At 44.5% G+C, this 25,185-nt stretch overlaps 1 protein-coding gene across 4 annotated transcripts in view; it reads right to left on the minus strand.

Annotated features, from left to right (window-relative positions):
• The window catches only part of Cnot10 (CCR4-NOT transcription complex subunit 10), a 63,186-nt gene that overhangs the window by 15,724 nt on the left and 22,277 nt on the right, over positions 1 to 25,185 (minus strand). For 2 of the 4 annotated variants that reach the window (XM_036192460.1, XM_036192459.1), the window contains exons 7-13: positions 25,090 to 25,173; positions 20,893 to 21,010; positions 17,022 to 17,171; positions 15,382 to 15,584; positions 11,901 to 12,022; positions 10,790 to 10,966; positions 8,668 to 8,748 (exon numbers count right to left, since the gene is read on the minus strand). In XM_036192460.1, the coding sequence (XP_036048353.1) occupies positions 8,668 to 8,748; positions 10,790 to 10,966; positions 11,901 to 12,022; positions 15,382 to 15,584; positions 17,022 to 17,171; positions 20,893 to 21,010; positions 25,090 to 25,173 (935 nt within the window). The remainder of the gene's footprint in view (positions 1 to 8,667; positions 8,749 to 10,789; positions 10,967 to 11,900; positions 12,023 to 15,381; positions 15,585 to 17,021; positions 17,172 to 20,892; positions 21,011 to 25,089; positions 25,174 to 25,185) is intronic. The other 2 variants (XM_036192461.1, XM_036192463.1) reach the window with 2 other exon arrangements.

Consider the following 25,185-nt stretch of genomic DNA (forward strand, 5'->3'; position numbering starts at 1 on the left):
CGGGATTAGGGGGGCACTGGTACAGAGGCAGGACAGTGTTCAAGGCCAGCCTGCACTGGACAGCAACGCCCCATCTCAGACACCATCCCCTCCTTTCCTTGGTTCCCACAGCCAGAGAGGCTGTCCCATCATTCTGTAGCTCCTGGAGCCCAGAACAGGACCACCTCAGGCAGGCTCACTGGGAAACATGGGCCCTCGCCTCTCCTGACGGTAGGTGGGCTATTACTGCTCCAGCCCACTGTCAAACTCACTTTGGGTCCAGAAGTCAGTCATGTAAGCACTGGAGCAGGGCAGTTTCCAGCACGCCCATGTCAAACCTACATGTAAGAAAGCAAACGTTTCCCCAACTTTACCTTAAGATTCTATTAGTAAAATCAGTCCACTAAAATATTTAAATATGTCAATATAAAACTGGGGCCAGGGATGGTTCAGTGGTAAGAGATCTTGGCTAACATGCCTTGGTTCAGTCTGTAGCAAGGTAAAACAACTAATTTGGCTGGCATCCTGACCAAGGGCCATGGAATGAAGGCAGTTTTACTCCCCTAACTAACAGCAGCTTTTATGATGCTCTTGAGCTTCCTGAAGCCTGATAGTCTACCTGAGGTCACTTCCCAGTGCCCTCTCCACTCAGTTTCCTGTTAGAAAACAGGGTTTCCCGCAGGCTCCAACAACAAAAGAAAACAGGCATGGCTCTCTCCTAAGCCCTTGCAGAAATCACTTCACTTTTTATCATTACTACCTAAAGTACTCCCCATCCCCAACACACACTGCACCCTGCAGTCACTGTCCGGTCCGTTTTACCTGACGCTCAGTGGATCTGACAGCTCATCCGACTGGAAGACAGAGGAGGCAAGCGCAGAGACACTCTAGCTTCTGCCCCCCGTGGAGGACCTGACAAACCTCACTCCATCCACACGCCTGAGGAGCTAGCTCCGTCCTCAGACAACCACCAGAAGGAGAAGAAAGGAAGGAAGGGACCCTTAAAGCAGCTCCCGTCAGCTGCAGACGACGACGATGAGGAGGCCTTGCAAACTGTCAGAGATATATATATCCTGGGACTAATGAATGCAGCCCAGTCCCTCAAACTTCAACCACCAGTCAAGAAGCTGACACGGCTGAAATCAGCCAGTCACTATTTATCAAAACAAAATGCATCTGCAGTGAAATTTCACAACAAATATCATGGGAAAAATTGGCTCACAAAATCAATGCACAGCAAACTGAAAAATGCAGAATATCAAAGAAATAAAACTACAACAAACAAGAGCCCCCAAACCACCGAGCTTACTCTCCTTCTCTACAGGAAATTCGGGGAAAAAAAAGGAACCCTGTCAGCTATTAGCTGACACCTGACTCTCCTGCCTCCACCCCCAGAGTGTGAGGATTACCGCACGCACTACCATGTCCTCTGTGCAGTGGTGAGGATCAAACTCAAGAGCTCTGTACTTGCTGGGCAGACCCTCCACTAAATGAGCTACACTTGTAGCCCCTAAGAGGCCCTGCGCACACATGGAGACCCAGCTTTGCTGAAGCAGCCTTGGCTAACCTCTCCATTCCCTCAGCCTCCTAGATCACAGGATTACAGTGTGGGCCTTATGTCTGAGCAACCCCACCCTACACCCACAGGAGACAAGGTCTTACTATGTAGCCCTGGCTGGCCTGGAACCTGTTAAGTAGTCCAGGATAGTCTTGAACTCATAGAATCTGCCTGCCTCTGCCACACGAGTGCTGGGGTTAAAGGTGAGTACCACCACATTCTCAGGATTATTTTTTCTTTCCTTTTTTTTTTGCTTGTTTTGCTCTTTCTTTAAAAAAAAAAAAAAAAAAAAGAGGATGGGTATTTTGTTTGTGCAGGTATCACTTGTGAGCCTGAGGAGGCCAGAAGGGGGTGGAAAAATCCCCTGGAGTTACAGATGGTAGTTAGCCACTATGTGAGTGCTGGGAATCAAACCCAGGTCCTCCTGATCTCCAAAGTATATAAAAAACTCAAGAAACTAGACATCAAAATACTGAACAATCCAATTAAAAAATGGGCTAAAGAGCTAAACAGAATCTTTGTTTTTTGTTTTTTTTTAGACAGGGTTTCTCTGTAGCTTTGGAGCCTGTCCTGGACTAGCTCTGTAGACCAGGCTGGCCTCGAACTCACAGAGATCCACCTGCCTCTGCCTCCTGAGTGCTGGGATTACAGGCGTGCGCCACCACTGCCCAGCTAAACAGAGAATTCTTAAAAGAAGAATTTCAAATGGCTGAAAGTCATTTAAAAAGGAAATGCTCAACATCCTTAGTCATCAGAGAAATGAAAATCAAAATGACTCTGAGATACCACCTTACACCTGTCAGAATGGCTATGATCAAAAACACTAATGACAGTCAATGTTGGAGAGGATGCAGAGCAAAGAGAACACTCCTCCACTGTTGGTGGGAGTGCAGACTTGTAAAACCACTGTGGAAATCAGTATGGCGGCTTCTCAGAAAATTGGAAATCGATGAAATTTGCAGGCAAATGGATGGAACTAGAAAATATCATCCTGAGTGAGGTAATCCAAAACCAGAAGGACAAACATGGTGTATACTCACTCATAAGTGGATTCTAGATATAAAGCAAAGAACAATCAGACTACAACCCACAGAACCAGAGAGGCTATATGGCAGGGGGGACCCTAGGATGACTGTGGCTTATAAGTTTTGGTTTTACTCAATCACTGAGCAAGCTTCAGTGAAACATCTCACTATTAGGATAAAAATTTGTACTGTGTATCAAGCTGATAATAGAAAAAAACAAAAACAAAAACAAAAACAAAACAAAACAAAAAGGAACCCGGGTCCTCTAGAAGAGCAGCCAGTGCTCTAAACCACTGAGCCATCTCTCCAGCCCATTTTGTTTATCTAAAAAGGCCCTTTTATTTTTAGCAAATGTAGTCTCACAAGAGCTGGTCATACCCTAGGCAGCAAATCAAACATACTGTCAGGCTGGAGAGATGGCTCAGTGGTTAAAAACAAGTACTGTGCCCGGCGGTGGTGGCGCACGCCTGTAATCCCAGCACTCAGGAGGCAGAGGCAGGTGGATCTCTGTGAGTTTGAGGCCAGCCTGGTTGGTCTACAGATCTAGTCCAGGACAGAAACCCTGTCTCAAAAAAACAAAAAACCAAAAACCAAACCAAACTTCCCCCCCAAAACACCAAAAAAACCAAGTACGGGTTTTGCAGAGGGTAAGTCTGAGCCCCAGCACCAACTACAGCTCCAGGGGATCCTATGCCTCAAGACTCCTGTCACTTGTCCTCACATGCACCCCCACCCCCCAACACATAATTAAAAGTAAAATCAAACTTAAGAAAAGCAGAAAGTCCTGGAGACCCAGCATTTCTATCAACAGGACCCCAGAGTTACACAAACCGATTCTAACTCTGCTACCTTACAGAAGAGAGTGAGGCCCAGAGGGTTAAACTGTCTCTCCAGTCAGTAGCGCACTGGAGTGGTCCAGAGGGGCACAGTAGTGAGAAATCACTGTGCCCAGCGTGTGAACAGTAGCTGGTCTAAGGGAGCTTTGTGGAGGTACATGGAATCCTGCTAAAGTGGACACAAGGCAGATGATATGCAGGACAGGGCTTCTGGGCAGGATTCCCTGGAGAATCTGCTGGATAGGCAGGCTATAGCAGGACCACACTCAAGTCATACGTTGCCTGGAACCCCAGCACTGGGGATGCTGAGGCAGAAGGATCACCATGGGTCATATATACAGTATGACTGTGTATCACGTATCTATCTATGCCTTACATAGAAACAAAACAAATCAGTTGAAATGGGGAGGGGTATGGGCCCTAAGAAGAATAAAAAGTGGAGCTCTAGGATTTATTTTCCTATTTACAGTGGGCGGGTTAACTGGAATTGTCCTATCAAACTCCTCCCTAGACATTGTACTACACGACACATATTATGTTGTAGCCCATTTTCACTATGTTCTGTCTATAGGAGCTGTGTTTGCTATTATGGCAGGATTTGTACATTGATTCCCACTATTCACAGGATATACAATTAATGACACATGAGCTAAAGCTCACTTCGCCATTATATTTGTAGGTGTAAACTTAACATTTTTCCCTCAACACTTCCTAGGATTATCAGGAATACCACGACGATATTCTGACTACCCAGATGCTTACACTACATGAAATACAGTATCTTCTATAGGCTCATTTATTTCCCTTACTGCAGTGCTAATAATAGTATTCATAATTTGAGAAGCCTTCGCCTCTAAACGAGAAGTCATATCAATAGAATACTCATCAACAAACTTAGAATGACTCCATGGTTGCCCCCCACCCTACCACACATTTGAAGAACCAGCCTACGTTAAAGTAAAATAAGAAAGGAGGGATTCGAACCCCCCAGAATTGGTTTCAAGCCAACCTCATAACCTCTATGTCTTTCTCAATGAGATATTAGTAAAAAATTACATAACTTTGTCAAAGTTAAATTATAGAACTACATCTGTATATCTCATATGGCTTATCCATTTCAATTAGGTCTACAAGACGCTACATCACCCATCATAGAAGAATTAACAAATTTCCACGACCATACTCTAATAATCGTATTCCTAATCAGCTCTGTAGTGTTATATATCATCACACTAATACTAACCACTAAACTCACCCATACAAGTACAATAGATGCTCAAGAAGTAGAAACTATCTGAACCATCCTGCCAGCCGTAATCTTAATTCTAATTGCCCTCCCATCTCTTCGCATCCTCTATATAATGGATGAGATCAATAACCCAGTTCTTACAGTAAAAACTATAGGACATCAATGATATTGAAGCTACGAATATACAGACTATGAAGACCTAAAGAGCAGGTGAGGCATACTACCCAGCAGGTCTCACCTACTCCAACTCTGCTCCAGGGCAAAACTCAAACCAACATCCACAAGACCCACGTTAGCAGCCAGTGTCCTTGGCGTCCTTTCAAACAATGGAGAAAGAGCTCCAAAGGTACCAAGTCAGGATCTAAGATTACCTAACCCACCACGATTTAGAGGTGTATAACAGTCACACTGGGACTAATTATGTTAGTCCTAAACATTTCCTTCTATCCATTTTGGGGCCTCCTACCAAAAAAGACAAATTAAAACTCATTTTTACTTTGTATGCTTTGATTTTAATTTCCTGTACAGAAGTCTCCCACGTTGGTCCCAACATTGTTTCCTACAACTCCCCAGGACTGTTGTAGTCTTTCCAGATCCTGGAATCCTCTAGCTCATCTAAGATTTATGCAATCTTAAATTATGTGTGCATGTATGTGAGTGCAGTAAAAGGGAATACAGGGAAGCTTTCATCTTTCCTGACCTTGGATTCATTAAAGGTTTTTAAAGACAGGGTTTCCTGTATTCTAGGCTGGCCTCAAATTCATTATGTAACTGAGGGTGACCTGACTTCTGATCCCCCAACCTCTACCTCCACAGTGCTGAGATTACAGGACTACATCTCCACATCTCATTTCTTCACTCCCCAATCCCCAGACAGGGTTTTTCTCTATAGTCCTGGCTGTCCTGGATCTCACTCTGTAGACCAGGCTGGCCTCAAAATCAGAGATGTGCCTGGCTCTGCTCCCAAGTGCTGGGATTAAAGGTGTGCACCACCAACCACCACTTGGCTCTCTTACTCATTTTAAACATCAAATAAATTTTTGGAGGTGATGGGCACAGAATACAAGGCCTAGGACACAAAGACTACCAACTTGCTCCCTAGCCCATCCACGATCAGCGATAATAGTATTCCTTGTTGTTGTTTTATTATTTGACTTTATGTGCATGTGTGTATGCATGTGTACCACGTGCACGCAGGAGTGAATATGTAGAGTCCAGAAGGCATCAGATTCCCTGGAACTGGAATTACAGGTGCTTGTTGATAAACCAGCCCGCCTCTATCTCAGGCTTGAAGCCATCTTATAGCAAAAACAAATAGATTCATTCTTGTTTATGATTAAACCTGTTTCTGAAGGACTATGCTATACCCCTGTAATCTTTCTTCTTCTTTTTTTCCCCCCTAAGACAGGGTTTCTTTGTATAGCCTTCCTTGGCAGTCTGGAACTAGCTCAGGCTGGCCTCTGCCTCCCAAGTGCTGGAATTAAGGGTGTTTGCCACCACTGCCTGGCCCCATCTGTAATCTTAACTACAAATGGTCCTGTACTCCTGTTCCAAGAGATTCAAACAGTTGTTATGACCATCTTGCAACCCTGTCTTTGTTTCAAAAGGCTGTTATGACTAACCTGTTTCTCTGTAATCCCGCCTATTTGCCTGCCAAATCCCCATTTGGAAACCCCTAATCCTGAGAGCAGAAAGGAGGGAGGCTGGGCTAAGAACTCTCCAGGTCTACATCTAGTGATGTACAACCTTCTAGACCAGTTGAGGTCAATGCGTTCAAATATGTGAGTCTATGGGAGATGTTTTACTTTTAAATCACAAATGGAGGCATACTGGGAGAAATGAAAACATTTGCCACTTGACCACGGCTGGTTTTGAGGATTAAAGCCAGAACTCTACGAACGCATTCTACCAACTGAACTACGACCCCAGCCCCAGTGTCACCTGCCTTTAGCTTGCTTAGAATGAGTTTTTCAGACTCGGTCTGGATGGCTTGTCCACAGCAGCTCTGTTGGAAACAGGAAACGGCCCTGCACTGGTCCTTCCGTGTAACTGAGCACAAGGGTCAAATACAACGGTCTATAAAAAGTAAACTTCACACCAATCACACATTTTCAACCACACAGAGGAAGTCAAACTAGAAAACGATGAGGTCTTTTACGACCCCCATCTTGACAAAGACACGATGTGCTCAGGCTCTTTGGAAGATGTCAGTCTCCTGCGTCACACCCTCAACACACCCTGTTGTGTCTCCAAGTACCGACTGCTGCTGTCTGCACCCTGGGCTCCGGAGTTTGCTCCATTTCCTTTTCCCCATATCCTCCACAGGGGAAAGGTTAGTATGTCCTGGAGACCCCGTTTCTGCCTCTTTTTATCATGGACTTCTCTATGGACATCCCATGCCTCTTTCCACACAAAGAGAGAAGTAATTCTGTTTTCTCTGAAAATCACCAGTTGTCCCGCTAGGACACAAGGAAAGCAGACCCGCACCATTAAAGGTGGAAAACTGAGAGGCCTCGGCTGCTCATTCTCAGCAGGGGAAGAGAAATCACCACAGCGCAGGGCAGGCCTGGTGTCTGTGGGACCCCCAGAATCAATCCCAGCAGCAAAGAGAGGGAGGCAGGAGTAAGCCACCTCAAAACAAACAAGGGCTGGTCAGGCGGCTCAGGGGTGCAAGCACTTGCCATCAAGTCTGAAAATCTGAATTCAATCTCCGAGACCCACATGGTGGGAAGAGGGAGTAAATTCTTCCAAGTTGTTTTCTCACCTCCAGGCTGTGTGTGGAGATACACACACAAAATAAAACTTTGCCGGGCGGGGCGGCGCACGCCTTTAATTTCAGCACTCAGGAGGCAGAAAGGATCTCTGTGAGTTCAAGGCCAGCCTGGGCTACAGAGTGAGTTCCAGGAACGGCGCAAAGCTACACAGAGAAACCCTGTCTCAGAAAATCAAAAGAAAAAAAAAAAAAAAAACTCTGTCAGGCATACATAAAGTGAAGTATCTGGGGCAAGGTTACAGAGTTTTCTCAGAAACTGTTCCGGGTGAAACTCTCCATGAATGCGTGCGTATACATTACACCAAACCCAGCGAGTTTTATAGAATTCACTTTGCTTTTCCATTTGGGACAAAAATATAGTATAGTGACTTTATTTTAGTTATACAAGTGGATTTTTTTTTTCTTTTGAAATCTTAGAAATGTCTCAAAGTCACAATGTAGCAGAGGCTGGCTTTGAACCCCAATCCTCCTGGCTCCTGTTAAGTGCTGTGATTCAAGGTGTGGACTCTAAGTGGAATGTAACTGCTTTTAGCTTTTCACTATTTTTACACTTGTATTAATTTGCATGTGTATTCACATAGGCACTCAAGTGCAGAGCCACAGGACAACGCATACAACTCCTTTCCCTTTCTATTTCATGGTCATCAGGCTTGGTCGGGAACAGCCTTTACTGGCTAAGGCATCTTGCTGGTTCAGCAACTACATACAAACACACAACTGTATTTGGTAGCTTTAGTGCTTTTAAACCCTGAGCCATCTCTTCAACTCCTATTTCTGACACGTTTATCTTTGTTTTCCTCAGTCACCCTTTTTTATGAGCCAATGCACTTTTTGTTCAGCTCACTGGAAAATTTACTTTTTCGGAGAACAAGGTGTTGTACAATAAGAGCCAATCAGGATCTCATAGAGGTGGAGCCTAGCTCCATGGTGATGAGGAAGCACCTGCCCAACACCCACAAGTCCCCAGTGTCATGGGCAACAGCACATGCTGTGCAGGCATGGGAACTTGACTTTGCATCCCCAGCAGCCATGGAAAGCCAGGCATGGCTGCACACCCCGTCACCTCAGCATGGAGGTGGGAAAGGGAAAGGCAGGACTGTTAGGTCACAGGACAACAGAGCCAGAAGATGGTGCTCTGGAGTGGTCCAGACAATGGTGCAGGCCTGTGGCTCCCCATCTGACAGTGGTGTAACAGGTGATAGCCAGGATGCTCACCTCCATGGATGCTCACTGCATCAGATACTTACTTTAGGTTTTCTAATTCCTGTTTCCTCAGCGGAGAGGAAGGTGGGGCTGGAATGAACTTATCTCCATCGTGGCTTTTACTGCTGAAATAGAGAAAGGCTCAGATAGAAAAAGAAACAAACCAGTGTGCAATTTGTTTTCCTATCCCTGCTTCACCACACCAATGCACGACTGCATTTTCCCTAGTACCTAGTAGCACTTCCACAAATCTCTAGCTGCAAACATCTCTACTACATAAGTATCTTCACACTTTAGTTTTGCTCCAAAATTTTTTTAGTAAATAAGCTGGGGTTGTGGTTCAGTTGATAGAGTCTAACACACATGAAGCCCTGGGATCCATTCCCAGCATTGCATAAACCAGGCATGATGGTGTGTATCTTTAATCTCAGTATATGGGAGGTAGCAGCCTAAGGGTTAGAAGTTCAAGGTCACCACTCTCACCTACACAGTAAGTAAGCCAGGTCTATATGAGATCTTGTTTCAAAATTTCTGTAACAAATACTTAAAAAATTGTAATCTGCCAGGCGGTGGTGACGCACGCCTGTAATCCCAGCACTCGGGAGGCAGAGGCAGGTGGATCTCTGTGAGTTCAAGGCCAGCCTGGGCTACCAAGTGAGTTCCAGGAAAGGTGCAAAGCTACCCAGGGAAACCCTGTCTCAAAAAACAAAACAAAACAAAACAAAACAAAACAAAATGTAATCAAGAAAGGAGGTGTTGAAAGGAGATGTGGGTCTTAGCTAACACACAGGACCACAGGACATGGTGGCTTGTACCTGTCATCCAGCGCTCAGGAGGCTGAGGCAGAAGGCTCACTGGAAATCTGAAGCTGATTTGAGCTTGGGCTATAGATCTAGACCAACATAAAAACAGAAACGAAAAGTTAAAAAAAAAAAAAAAAAGCAAGTAGGTTTTCTTTCCTTTTTGTCTCTTTTTTTGGAGACAGGGTTTCTCTGTGGAGCCCTGGCTGTCCTAGAACTCACTCTGAAGACCAGGCTGGCCTCTAACTCACAGAGATCCGAATGTCTCTGCCTCCAGAGGGCTGGGATTAAAGGCGTGCGCCGCCACCACCCCCAGCTGGCATTTTAAACAAATGAACTTTTAAATGTGTGCATGTGTATTTGTGTGGCCTCGCATGGCCATAGTGTAAAGCATGGCAGTCAGAGGGCAACTTGTGGAGGAGTTGGTCCTTGCCTTCTGTCACGTGACTCCTGAGGACTGAACTCAGGTTATCTGGCTTCGCAGCGAGTACCTTTACCTAATGAAACAAGCTTATTTGATCCCTTTTTTTGGGAGGAGGCAGGACCTTGTTATATAGCTCTGGCTGTCCTGGGACTTGCTAGGAACTCACAGAGATCCGCCTGCCTCTGCCTCCCAAGTGCTGAGATTAAAGGCATGTTCTACCTTGGCCTAGCTTGGCTCCTAATATTTAATAAAAGTGAAAAAAGAAATGCTGTTTCTGATACCCACAAGACTTCTGAACACCCCCACTGTTAACCTACAGGTATTTCTTTTCTTTCCTATAGCTTCACAGGGTTTTGTTATATAACCCAGGCTGGTACCCAACTTGTCCACCTGCCTCCAGAACTGGAATACAGATGTGTGCATCATACCTGGCTCTGGCCTCATAGCTGCTTCTTTGAAAAACAAAAGAGCCCACACCCCAAGTTCATTTCTGTCTAGTCTCAAAGCACTCTGCTCACCTCCTTGGCCTCTGCTTCAGTTCCTGCCTTCTCTCAATGATAGAAAATGATCAAGACCAAACCCTTCCCTGCTTGTGGTGTGAGAGTAAGACCAGCTCCCTTAGACTCAGACATCTGAATGCTTGTTGGAGGAAGTGTGTCATTGGGGATGGGTTTTGGGGGTTCAAAAACTCAAGCCGTTCCCAGTCTCTCTTCCTGCTGCCTGTGGATCCAGATGTAGAATGTTCCGTCATTTTCTTCAACACCTGTGTGCCACCATGATAATAATGGACTAAACCTCTGAAACTGTAAACAAGCCCCAGTTAAATATCAGAGTTGCTGTGGCCATGGTGTCTCTCCACAGCAGCAGAACACTAAGTGTTTCGGTCACAGTGGTTAGCACAGCAGTAGAAAGCCCCAGGCAGGAGGTGAGTGGGGATGGTACCTGCACGTCTCGCTGCTCTCACTGCCCTCGGTATTCCCTCCTAGCTGGCCGCTGTTCTTGGAACCATTTTCCTGCTTTGGGTCTTGCTGTTCTTCCGGTAAGAGCAACAAGGCATTTCTGAGACAGATGGCTGCAAACTCCACACTGGCTACAGGGATGGCTGAGGACTGCCCGTCACTTCAAAGAACAAGATGAATAAGCTGAACGAACAGACAGCAGAAAAGTGAAGCGGACACTGCGGCCATAAGGAATCATAGACTAGTATGGCAGTGGAGGCGCACACCTTCAATCCAGCGCCGGGGAGACAAAGGCAGGTGGATCTCCGAGTTCAAGGCCAGCATGGTTTACAGAGTGAATTCTAGGACAGCCAGGGCTACACAGAGGAACCCTGTCTCAAAACACCAAAAAAGACCCAACAAAGGACTGTAAATACATACATCAAACAAACTCAAGTACTTTGTACTATCAATATTAATGCAAGAGAGTAATTATGGATGAGGCCATGAGAATAAAGGTCACAACAGGTGCTATAAGAATGCAAAGGGGGGTGGTGGAAAGCTGAAGAAATAGCTCGGTGGTTAAGAGCACTGGCTGGCCAGGCGGTGGTGGTGCACGCCTTTAATCTCAGCACTCGGGAGGCAGAGGCAGGCGGATCTCTGAGAGTTCCGGGACAGCCAAGGCTACACTGAGAAACCCTGTCTTGAAAAACCAAAAACCAAAAACCAAAAACCAAAAACCAAAAACCAAAAAAAAAAAAAAAAAAGGCACTGGCTGTTCTTATACAGTTTGATTCTTATCACTCACATGATGGCTCACAACCATCTCTAACTCTAGTTCCAGGGGACTTGATGTTATCTTCTGAAATTTATGGGAACCAAGCATGCATGTGGTGTACAGGGGCTCAAAGACAAGGTGAGGAGTATAGGCAACTGTTCTGGAAGTAGTGTGATCTACAATGGAGACACCAAATGCCCTTTTCTGGACGTTTTGATATAGACAGTTTCAGCACCCACAGATGCACTAAATTAAACCCCAAGCTACTTCCCATTAAGACCACAGTGTGAACAGGGTCATTCCAGAGATGTACTGGCTCATGGCAGACAATACTTACTTGTAGACGGTGTTCTGAATAGACTGTGATGCCAGAACTATTTTACGGTGATATCCTTGACCAACAATAGACTGTACAATTCCCTTTTTGGTAGGAAGGCCTTTAGTTTCTTGCTCGGAAGTCTATAAAACAAAAAATATTTCAAATAAAATTTAAAGGAACTATAAGAAATGACATAAACTATGATCAGTTAATTTATAATGATTATGTTTTATAAATGTATTTATTTTATGTACATAAGTGCTTGTCTGTTGGCATGTATGTACGCTATGTGTGTGCCCAGTGCCTGCGAAGTCTAGAAGAGATCACTCGACTCCCGTTGAACTACAGGCTGTTGTATACCACCATGCCTAGGTCCTAGGCACTAGGAACCTGACCTGGGTTCTCTGTAAGAGAATCAAGTGTCCATCTCTAGCACGAAATTTTACAGTTATTGAATATGTGGATGTGTGCGTTTAGGATACAGAGTTTTGTTATGTAGCTCCAACTGGCCTCAAACCTGCCATCCTGCTTCAACTTCCTACAGCCACTTTGAGAGGCTGCATTTCCCCTTCCTGCCTATCTGTGTGAGGCATGTGTGCCTGTGTGTGACTCTGGAAACCTGAGGGTAACGTGTGGAGCTGTCCTTGGCTCACCTCCTGTTTATTTATTGAGGCAGTCTCTCAACAGAACCTGGGCTGGCTGTAAGGCTAGTTTATCTAGCCGGCTAGGGATTCCACCTCTGACTTCCCAGTTCTGGAATTATGCTCATCCTTTTCATGGTTCTGGGAAGCCAAACTCCAGCCCTTATGTTTATTGTGGCAACCATTTCACTTCGGAGTTATCTTTCCAGGTACCCCTGGGCCCCCTACACCCCTATCCTGGCCCCGCCCCATGTGTTTCTGTTATGTAAGGTCTCACTATGCAACCCTAGCAGCCCTGGAATGTGCTATGTAGACCAGGCTAGCTTTTTGATGGCCCCGCCTTGTCCTTGCCCCCCAAGTGCTGAGATTATAGGTACCACCTTGTCCAGCATCTTTTCCCTCTAAAGTAGTAATTACATCACCAGAAACAATCTTACAAGCTACATATAGAGTTCACATGGAAGAATTTTTGCCTCCAGGCAATTTAAAGCCCTAATCCATAAAACCAACAAACATTTAAACTTAAAGATACAAATTACTTCACCACAGGAGCTGGTAACAGCAGTGACACACACCTCTCCTTCCACCCCACTAATTACTATCCTATGAGACACCCTGACTCTCCTCTACAGCAGCACACTGGAGCCAGCCAGCACGGGCACAGAACTCAGCTTGGTCCTGGAGCCTTTTCTCTAAGCACAAATACTTAACCGTAATCACTCTCTTATAGTTAACACAAAAGGGCCTCACAATCAAGTTCATGAAAGGATGCACCGAAGACATTTGTTCTCCCAAGTACTGTTCAGTACCTGGAGACTCATTTAAATTTATTTTTAAATTATGTGTATTTGTGTGTGCCTCAGTGGGGGTGTATGCACATGAGTGCAGTGTCTAAAGAGACTAGAAGAAAGCATTAGGTCCAGTCTAGAGTCTAGAACTTGAGTTACAGGCAGTCTGTGTGCATGCTGGGCATCCAATTCAGGCCCTCTGGAAATGCAGCAAGCACTCTTTTTTTATTTGGTTTGTCGAGACAGGGTTTCTCTGTAGCTTTGGAGCCTGTCCTGGAACTCACTCTGTAGCCCAGGCTGGCCTCGAACTCACAGAGATCCGCCTGCCTCTGCCTCCCGAGTGCTGGGATTATAGGCGTGTGCCGCCACCACCGCCCAGCTTCAGCAAGTACTCTTAATTGATGAGCCATCTCTCCTGTCCCTAGGCCCAGGTAACAAGTTTCCTTTGCTTTTTTAAAATTTTTTTTATTTTTTTGGTTTTTAGAGACAGGGTCTCTCTCTATAGCCCCAGCTGTCCTGGAACTCACTCTGTAGAAAAGGCTGGCCTTGAACTCAGAGAGATATGCCTGCCTCTGCCTCCCAAGTGCTGGGATTAAAAGCATGTGCCACTATTGCCTGGCTTCAAACAAGTTTGTTTTGTTTTGTTTCAAATAAACAGGTATAAATCTGTCTAGAATTTATCAGCTAATTTAAAAATGATTCAAATAGAAAAGTTGTCTTTCGTTTTTGAGTCAGGTTTTTAAATAGCTCAGGGTGATCTCACCATGAACTGCTAAATCTCCTGTCCCTACTCTGAAGTCTTTTTTTTTCTTCCTGAGACAGGGTTTCTGGCTGTCCTGGAACTCACTCTGTAGACCAGGCTGGCCTCGAACTCACAGAGATCCACCTGCCTCTGCCTCCTGACCCTTTTTAAAAAATGAAAATACAGGAGATATGGCTCAGTGGTTAGGAATACTTGCTGAGGGCCCAGGCTGTTTCCAGTACTCACATGGCACTCAATTTCCAGGGGTGCTGATGCTCTTTCTGGCCTCTGTGGGCATTGCACACACATGTGGTGCACAGTATATATGTAGGCTAAACATTCACATAAATAAAAATAAATCTTAAAAATGAAAATCCCCAAAGAAGCTTAGTGGTAGGGTACTTTCTTACTATGCACAAGGCTCTGAAGGCTGAGTTTGAACCAGTATGTGTATGCATGCATTCTCTCTCTCTCTCTCTCTCTCTCTCTCTCTCTCTCTCTCTCTCACACACACACACACACACACACACACACTCCCCCCACCCCCATGCCATGAAAGGTAAAGTACATTAAAGCCTTTCAGGAGCATCACTTGCCTCTTCTCTGATGTATTCAAGCCATCAATACTCAAACACTGAATGCAAAACTGCCCAACATACACACTTTTTTTAGACCCTTTGGTTCTTCTGCCTGCTTTTCAGAAACTGCTGCTCAGGAAAGAACCTCATCATCCTATAAACCTTTGGTGGGCAGGCATGCCAGGGAAGGCCTTAGGAAGTCAACTGCTGCAGCCTTCCCACACCCGGGGACATGGGAAGAGGGGGAGGGGAACTTGACAGTTCTTATTTCTCCCATTTTTCACTGACCTCTCTCAACCAGCGATTCAGAAGGCTGCTACCAATCTAGAGATAGCAATGCGAAGCAGCCCATTTTTAGACACCGTGGACTGATGTGTCAGCGAGGACACGACTGTCCTGTGCTCCACTGGAGGGAATGCTGCTCAATGTACCCCTGTCCTGTCTGTCTAGCAGAACCACCTGTCTCTTAGCACCTCGTCCACAGTCTCCTCACAATTGCAGAGGGCACAGGCGGGGCCCAGCAGGAGCCATTGCTGTTCCCACAGAGTCTTCTCATTGGCAGCCACCCTTGGCCAAGAATCAGAGCTAAGCAAGTGACCTTTTGAAACTAAATCCAACCTCCAACTGCTAAGAGAAGACTCTGTCAATTCAGGGAGGCAAAGGGAGGGAGGTCTTTGACTCCCAAGTATGTTTAGCTTCTGTGTAAAAGTGTTGGAGAGGAGAAACAGGTTCAAACCAAGCAGCACTCACCCCTTTGTTGGCAGCAATGCAGCATTCAGCCAGCCGTAGCCAAAGACGGGGGTTTGCATGATAAACCTGAACAGCTTCAATCAGACACTCAAAGGCAGCCAGAGGCCTCCCGATGTGCAGCAGCTGGATCCCACAGTTATACAGCAGCTCATACCTTTTGTTGGTTAGCAATGTACACATGGGCCTTCCAGAGAACTTTTTGCCTAGCAATGAAAATTGGAGAGTAGATCATTGAAGTTCAGGTGTACCAAAGGCATTTGTTCTCCCAAGTAAACACTTGTCTATTCAAACAACCACAGTTTGAAACTAATCAATGGCTCTCTCCGAGGTGCTCTCTCCATGCTTAACCGTACAAGTATCTGCCAGTCACGTCAGATGTCTGGGCTAGCAGGAACAGAGACGGCCTTGCGTAGGTCGGCTCTTCTGTCGACGACATTGCTTCAGGGAGGCACAGAAGTCAGTGAGACTTCTCCCCAAGCCTAGAGCACCTTGCCCTGCTCCATCTTGCTTGGCCATTCTGTTACCATATGCCACATGTTTTCAGTGACTCGCAGTCTACAATATGACCCTATACCACTTAGAATGTATTTTTCTTTCCTTCCTTCCTTCCTTCCTTCCTCCCTCCCTCCCTTCCTTCCTTTCTTATTTTTTGTTTTTTTTCAAGACAGGGTTTCTTTGGGTAACCCTGACAGTCCTGGAACTCACTTTGTAGACCAGGCTGACCTTGAATTAAGAGATTTGCTTGCCTCTGCCTCCCGAGTGCTAGAATTAAAAGCATGTGTCACCATGCCCAACTCAGAATATATTTTTTCATCAATTAAATACATGCTTATGATTTTAAAAACTAGAAAACTTCTTGATTTTAAGCATTTCTGATCAAGGATTCATATAATCTGAATGTTAAATAACAAACCAGTAATGCTTTAAGGCTGTCAGATGCCACCAATCCATCACTTGGGAAATTCTGCCAACAATTTACAATAATGTTGGCCTGACAGTGGAGAAATCTTAATGACTAATTAAAACTGATTGACACACCATGTAGGATTACTGATTCAAATCCAAACGAATTGAAGTCACTGAAGTTTTTTGTCTTTTCTTTTTTCCCATGCCTGTGTGTTTTTATGTGTAGACACGTGTATGGAAGCCTAAGCCTGAGGTCAAGAAGCTCCCTCAGTCACTCTTGTCTTCTTTTCGCTGCAGAGTCCTTCCATCAAACTGAAGCTCGCTGACAGGGCTGGCCTCACTAGCGAGCTTGCTCCGGGGCCCCCCTCACCTTGGCTTTCTAAGGCTGGAGGAGCAGGTGAGCTGCCAGGGCACACAGCACTTATGGAGTTTCCGGGCTGCAGTCTGCTCCTCTTGCTTAACTGCTAAGCCATTTCTCCCACCTTTTGGTAATTCAAAATTTCTCTTAGCTTTCTAATATCAAGTGGCAATAACTACTAAAAGTCTCCAGAGCCAAGTCTGTCCACATTGTCTGTACCCCTGATGGATGGATGACTGCTCCCCCTTTTATTATGACACCTTGTCTCGTCCCCGAGCCCTGACTATATCCTCTACACCCAGGTCTCCTCCTCCATGCCTGCTATCTCAGTCATGTGTTTTTCAAGTAAGACACCGCAGTTCCCAGTGCTGCTTACCTGGATCAGTGCCACCTGCACTCAGCTGGGCACAGACATTGTCATTTTCTTGTAGAGCCTTCTTAAAGTAGAAAATCCCCAAATTGTGCTTGCTCATGGCAAAATGGATACAACCAAGATTATTCCAGAACATGCACCTCAAGCATTCACCTGAAAACAACACAAACTACTTTATCCACAGAATTTTGTTTTTACAGTCCCTCCTATAAAAATCAGGCCTAGCTGCTATCAGCCAACTAACCTATTTGGAACGTCACTTGGTCACTGAAGGACAGTTCATGAGGCCTGGTGTAAGCACGAGGACTGGAGAGGATGATGCAAACACTCTTTCTGGCAGATAATATTATTTTAAAACAACCTTGCATATTTTTTCTGACCTTATTTCCAGCAAGTGACAAGAAATAAGAAACTTACTATATAAGCCATACATCCACAGTGAAATACTGTGCAAACTGCAATGAATGAAGCAATCTAAACATGGAGGCTGGAGTAAGCTCAATGGTAGAACTGGCTTAGCATGTACAAGGTATTGAGTTGAACATATACAACCACATGGAAACAGCTAAAATATATTAAGTGAAGAACAGTAGGAAAAATGTATGCAATAGAACAGAGTAGACAGCACTCAGGAGGCAGAGGCCAGCCTGGTCTACAAATCAAGTTCCAGGACAGCCAGGACTACATAGAGAAACCCTGTCTCAAAAAAAAAACAAAACAACAACAAACCAAAAGAGAATACAGCGTATACAAACCCTGTTTCATTTGAAGCTTAAGTCTCCACTCTTTATTTACTCCATCCATCCATCATGCTACTTACCACCTGAAACAGGACCCTGTGTAAAAAGGCTGGCCACCTCACTTGAACTCTCCATGCAGTTAAGAATGACCTAATTCTCTCGCTTCTGCCTCCTACAGTGTAGGGATCACAGACATGTACCTGCAGCACACCTGGTTTGTATGGTACTAGAGATGAAACCCAGGGCTTTGTGCATGACAGGTGAACACTCTACCAACTGAGCTACCACTCCAGCACTATTTTCATTATTTTGAGAGAGGGTCTCACACTGTGGTCCTGACGGCCTACAACTCACTAGATAGCTGAAGGTGGCTTTGAACTTTGCAAATACTTCTGCCTGAGTGCAGGGATTACAAGTGTCATCTGCCACACCCAACTGGACATTATTTCTTACTTTATGTATTATCTCATCTGGTCTATCAGTTGTATGTCAGAGAAGCCTTCTGTCTGTTTCAAATATTCATGCCCATAAATATTTGTCATTTGATCTTGTACTGTATGTATATATTTGTGTTTTTAATCATAAAAACTGAACCTTTTTTTCCCTCTTTTTTTTTTTTTTTTTTTTTTGTCAAACTCCTTAGCTATCTCTCCAAACTCTATGGCACTAGGATTTTGGATAATGTTCAAGCAAGCCTTCTTCACCACAAAGTAGAATATTCATACCAGTTTCCTTCTGCAATTTTATTTTTACATTTTAATCCTTTACCTTGATCGATTTTCACTTTGGTATAATGAAAAAACCCAATCTTAGTTTTCACTTTCACCATTTACCAAAGCTTTGTGGTGGCAGAGAAGTAGCATGTGCCTGTGACCTCGGCACCTGAGAGGTAGAGGCAGTGACGTCAGAGTTCAAGGTTATTGTTGGCCACACACAAGTCGGAGGTAAGCTGGTCTACGTGAGACTGGGTGTGGTGGCTCATGCCTTTAATCTCAGTACTAGGGAGCCAGAGTTAGGCAGATCTCTGAGTCTGAGGCTGGCCAGAGATACATAGTGAGACCCTGACTCAAAACAAAATTACAGTAAAATGTACTAATTAGCATGCCATGCTTTACACTCACAACATAAAACGCCAGATTATGACAAGTTGGTAACAGGATCTCCATTGCTAAATACCAAGGGTGTATGCTTTGAGTATTTTTTTTTTTTTTAATTTACTTTTTGTTTTTCAAGACTGGGTTCTCTGTGTAACAGCCCTGGCTTTACAGGAACTCGCTCTGTAGACCTGCTGCCTCTGCCTCTTGGAGCGTCACCACCACCTGGCTCTGCTCTGAGTTCTAAACAAGGCAGCAGTATTAAAAGGAAAAGAAGGGACTGGGCGTCACCACCACCTGGCTCTGCTCTGAGTTCTAAACAAGGCAGCAGTATTAAAAGGAAAAGAAGGGACTGGGAATGGAGTTTCATGAATCAGACTCTAGGTCTGACCACAGACAGGCAGAGGAAGGCTGGCCGGGGCTGCAGAGCAAAGCCCTATCTCAAAGAAAATACATACAAAAGTGAACAGTAAGTACACTACAATGCTTGAACAGACTGACTCTAGGGATGACATTATGGGCAATTAAACCTAGATTCTATCTTTCAAATATTCTTTAAGAAGCATATTTTATCAGTAGCAAAAACTAAAGTTTTCATAAGGGAAACAAAGATTTCGACATTAGAAGCTGGATGGTGGTGGTGGTACACACACACCTTAGGCGAATCTCTGAATTCAAAGCCCACCTGGTCTACAAAGCGACTTCCAGGATGGCCAGGGATACACAGAGAAACCCTGTCTTGATAAACACAAACAAGAAACCCTCCTATCAGAGAGCCCTAACTTTGAGTCACCACCAGCTCCTGACCTCTGCTGTTTTCTCAGAGTGTACTTGCGATTTGAAAGGTCATTTTACACCATGACAACAAAAACGTTAGAAATAGGATTCAGGAGAACAGGCTAGGGGTCTGGTTTAATAGGTTGGGTGCTTCCTAGCATTCATAAGCCCTTGCACATCCTCAATCCCTACTGCTGTGGGATGTTCTGTATGTTAAATGTGTTGCTATGATTGGTTAATAAATAAAATACTGATTGGCCAGTAGCCAGGCAGTGACAAGCAGAGAAGAGAATTCTGGGAAGTAGAAGGCAGAGACACTGCCAGCCCCTGCCATGACAAGAGAGACGTAAGGTACCAGTGAGCCAACTTATAGACTAATAGATATGGGTTAATTTAAGATATAAGAATAGTTAACAAGAAGCCTGCCATGGCCATACAGTTTGTAAGTAATATAAGTCTCTGTGTGTTTACTTGGTTGGGTCTGAGCGGCTGTGGGACTGGCAGGGGAGAGAGATTTGTCCTGACCGTGGGCCAGGCAGGACTGGAGAAAAGTCCAGCAACACCCTAGCACCACATTAACAGGTGTACTTCTACCTGTACTTCTACCACTGCAGATGGAGAGGTAGGAGGAAAAAAACAAAACAAAATAAGGTCATCCTTGATACACTGAGTTAAATAATCAAGTCCAGCCAGGGTACATGAGCTACAAGACACAAATCCCAGGAGGATTGGGATGAGTGTTTAAAAGAATGTCCAAGAGGAAACCAGAGCAGAACTGTCTTTCTCCACTCTCCAGTGAACTCAGACAGCAAACTGGTGGAAGGTCCAGCACATCTGCAGGTAGAGGCTATGTAGCACGTATACATCTGAACAGGATCCAAAACAAAGAGCACAAGCATTCGAACACACACACACATGGACCAGGAATAAGTAAGGTTAAAGCAAAGCAAAGATGTGATGAGCTCTCTTTGAATGCGGAAACAAATTACAAGACAAAAATCTCAACTTTTTTTTTTTGGAGGAAGAAATATGAAAACCCTGTTTTAAGACAGAGCTTTGAAAGGCTGCCTGGCTGGCTTCAAATTGGAGACTCTTCTGCTTCAGTCTACCCAGTGATGGGATTAATGTGTCACCATACCAGATTTAGAACATTTCACTTAAAAACGAACAAAAATCACTCCAAGAAAGACTGGTGTGGGGGGAGGTGCAGGGACCCCAAGCAATAAGGAGTAGACCAATTAAAACTTTGCAATTTTCTTTTACCTGTTTTCATGAAGCCTGGATGCTCGGCAATGTTTGAACTATTTAACAGCTTCACCGCTTTTCGATAATTGCCCCTTAAGTACTCAAAATTGCTTTTAAGAAACAGGGAGGGTGCAGACTGTAAAGGAAACATAAAAATGATTTAAAATTTGTTTTCAGTCCTTTTTTTGCATGATCGGGACTACCCTGCTGTGCATGGAAGTGTTTAGGACAAAATAAATCAATCAGCCGAATCACACCACAGCAAACAATCTCTCAATGCTGCACAGACCTTGCTATTTAAAATACTAAAAACCGGGTTGGGGATTTAGCTCAGTGGTAGAGTGCTTGCCTAGCAAGCACAAGGCCCAGGGTTCAATCCTCAGTTCCAAAAAAATAAAACAGTAAAATAAAAACTAATAATAAAAAAAATACTAAAAACCTATAGGAGAGAGGTGGCTCAGTGGTTAAGAGCACTGACTGATGTTCCAGAGGAACTGGGTTCAATTCCCAGGTCGTCCAGTGTCTGATCACACCAGGATTAAACAAACACAAAGAAAGAAAGAGAAAGAGAAAGAAAGGAAGGAAGGAAGGAGGGAGGGAGGGATGGAGGGGAGGGAAGGAGGGAGGGAGGGAGGGGAGGGAGGGAGGGAGGGAGGGAAGGAAGGGAGAAGGGAGGGAAGGAAGGGAGGAAGGGAGGGAGGGAAGGAAGGGAGGAAGTAAATAAAATACTGAAACCTTGCAGAGAGCAGCCTGTTAAGTGTCCACCTACAAATATTATATAACGCATGTGCCTAAGAACAGAGTTCAGAGTATCACCTGACTACTTTGATTCACTGCAGTCTCCCTGTGCCCAGCATGGTCTATGTTCAAGTGATCTTCTGCCTTAGCCTCTTGGGCAGTTGGGGATACAAGCACAGAACCCTGGGCCTGGCTTAATGGCAAGTCAATTTTATAGCACAAACTAAGACTTTTGTTTTAAGGGTTATTGCCAAATTGATGATTATGGCGGTCTGAATGAGAATGGCCCCCGTAGACTCCTATATTTGAAAACTTGGTCCCAGCTGGTAGAATCGTTTGGAAAGGATTAGGAGGTATGGCCTTTGTTGAAGGAGGTGTGTCACTAGAGCCAGGCTCTGAGGTTTCAAAAGCCCCCATCCTTCACAGATAGTTCTATGCCTCATGCTTGTGGATCGATCAGATGTAAGCTCTCAACTACTGCTCCAGTGCCATGCCTGCCTAGTTGCCATGTTCCCGGCCATGATGGTCACAGACTCTAACCTTCTGGAACTGTGGGCCCCAAATTAAAGGATTCATCTTGTAAGGTCATGGCGTCTCCTCTCAGCAGTAGAAAGGTAACTTAGAGACTACACAAAGAAATCCTGTCTTGGGGGTAAAATATTAGCTCCCATAGGCTCATATATTTGAATACTTAGTCATCAGCGAGTGGCACTACTTGGGAGGGATTAGAGGTGTGGTCTTGTTGAGGAAGTGTGTCACTGGGGGTGGCTCTGAGGTTTCAAAAGCTCTAGCCAGCCCAGTATCTCTTTCTTCCTGCTGCCTGGGGATTCTGATGCAGAACTTGAAGCTACATCTCCAGAGCCAGTATGCCTGTGCGCCACCATTCTCCCCACCTTGTTGATCATGGACCAAACCTCTGAAACTGTAAGCCAGCCCCAATTAAATGCTTTCTTTTATAAAAGTGGCCTTGATGGGCTGGAGAGACGGCTCAGAGGTTAGGAACACTGGCTGCTCTTCCTGAGGTCCTGAGTTCAATTCCCAGCAACCATATGGTGGCTCACAACCATCTATAATGAGATCTGGCGCCCTCTTCTGGCCTTCAGGGATACATGCAAACAAAACACTATACATAATAAATAAATCTTTAAAAAAAAAAAAAAAAAGTTGCCTTGAGTCATGGTGTCTCTTCACAGCAATAGAACCCTAAGACAAAGACAAGTTACTTTTTAAAATTTATGTGTGTGGGCGGAGTATGGGGTGGGGGAACAGACATACTGAGTATGGGTACCTACAGAAACCACAATAGAGTGTCAGGTCCCCTGGAGCTGGGATTTATAGCTGGTCTTGAACTTGCTATCTAACCAAGGATGACCTTGAACTTCAGATCCTCCTGCCTCTACCACCCAAGCATTGGTACTGTAACTCTGAGCCACAACATCCAGGTTTTTTATTTATGTATGTACTATGGAGGGATATTTTTTTTGTTATTGTCATTTCAAGATTTTATTTTTAATTATTACATATCTATGTGAGTGGTAGTTTGTGTACTAGAGTACAGTACTCTTTGAGGTCAGAAAAGGACTTTAGATCCCCTGGATCTGGAGTTACAGGCAACTGTGATCTGCCTAATGTGGGTGCCAGGAACCAAACTCATGTTGTAAGAGCAGTGAGTGATCTTAACTGCTGAGTCATCTCTCTAGCCCTCGTTTTTTTTAAGATGGTCTCTCACTGTGGCCCAGGCTGGCCCTGAATTCCTGATCCTCCTGTCTTCACTTCTAAAGTGGTAGAACAGAATCCTGTTTGTGTGTGTGTGTGTGTGTGTGTGTGTGTGTGTGTGTGTGTGTGTATGCGCGCTCCTATGAACTTAAGACTAAACCAAGGGAGGACTGTTGTGGAATATTAAAGATACGTTACATTTGTTTATGCTGTGGAATATGTGTTTAATGATGCACAGATGTGTTGCACTCTTTTATGTTGCATTTGTTTAACTCTGTAAAGCTGTTTACTGTGCCTGTCTAAAGTGCCTGATTGGTCTAATAAAGAGCTGAATGGCCAATAGTTAGGCAGGAGAGAGGGATAGGCAAGGCTGCCAGGCAGAGAGAATAAAAAGGAGGAGAAATCTAGGCTTGGGAGAAGGAGGAGGAGCAAGAGAAGGAGAAGAGGAGGACACCAGAGCCCAGCCACCCAGCTAGCCTTGGAGTAAGAAGGAAAGAAAGACATAGAATAAAGAAAGGCAAAAAGTCGGGGTTGGGGATTTAGCTCAGTAGTAGAGCGCTTGCCTAGCAAACGTAAGGCCCTGGATTCGATCCTCAGCTCCACATATGAGAGAAAAAAAAAAAAAAAAAGAAAAAAAAAAGAAAGGTAAAAAGTCAAGAGGCAAAATGTAGCTAAAGAGAAATGGGATGATTTAAGTTAGAAAAGCTGGCTAGAAACAAGCCAAGCAAAGGCTGGGTATTCATAAGTAAGAATAAGTCTCCATGTATTTATTTGGGAGCTGGGTGGCTGGCCCCCAAAGAACAAACAGTGAAAAAACGAACTACAAAGGCCTGTATGCTAGCCAGTGCTCTTCCAATGAATTATCCCCAACCGTTCTCATTTCTTAGGATTCAATTCACCTTTCACCTAATACCCAATAACCAGTTATTCTCCCAAGTACAAAAGGAAACTGTGTTACTGTATGAAAGGAAGGATGCTCAAATAGAAAGTTTTGTTTGTAGGCACTAATCTTTCTATCCCAAGATTCTTGTTTTGGATTTCAGATTACTTTCACTAAATCTTCATGCTAAGGGGCCTCCAGAGAGTACTGATTTAGAGGACAAACACATACAGAGGTCTAGACACTGTACTTTGAAAATCTCCATCCCAACATTTACCACTAGCTTATAAACATTCTCTCCTTTGATGGCCTAGTTCTTTCTCTCTCTGCTCAGACTTCTGTTGGCCCAGAGGTCTTCTGGTCACTAAGAAATTATAGTCTCAGGGATTATTCTAGGTAGAGGCACTTCCAAGCCAAGTATTCATGGCCTACGGTATAAGCAGTAAACTGCACAAGAATTATCAATTCATTTTATTTATTTAGGCGTTTGTTTTTTTTTTTTTTTTTTTCTTCAAGACAGTTTCTCTGTGCTGGAATTAAATGTGTGTGCTACCGCCACCAATTTTTAAAAACAAGATTTATTTAACTATTTGTATGTGTGTAGGTGCATGAGCCTGTGTGAAGAGGCCACAAGAGGGCAAGTGTCTTACCCTCTCTCCCTGTTCCATTGAGACAGGCTCTCCTCAAACCTGAAGACTGTGTTTTCAGTGGCAGGCTGGAAGCCAACAAGCCCAGAATCTTTCTGTTCCCCCTCAGAACTTGCGTTACAGATATGTGCTTTACCACTAAGCCACCCCCTCACTGAAAACTGATAAATCCTCCAAGTCTAACTATGAAAGCCAGAAACTGACAACCATGAGGAGAGTCCAGAAGGAACTTACATTTCCAGCTGTGTTCATGACAGATTTGATTTCCCGTTTGCATGCCTTCAGGGACTTCATTTGGATGTACGCTCTGACTTTGTACTGTCAAGGAGG

The sequence above is a fragment of the Onychomys torridus genome, chromosome 7 (assembly GCF_903995425.1).
Source record: "Onychomys torridus chromosome 7, mOncTor1.1, whole genome shotgun sequence".
Classification (NCBI taxonomy): domain Eukaryota; kingdom Metazoa; phylum Chordata; class Mammalia; order Rodentia; family Cricetidae; genus Onychomys; species Onychomys torridus.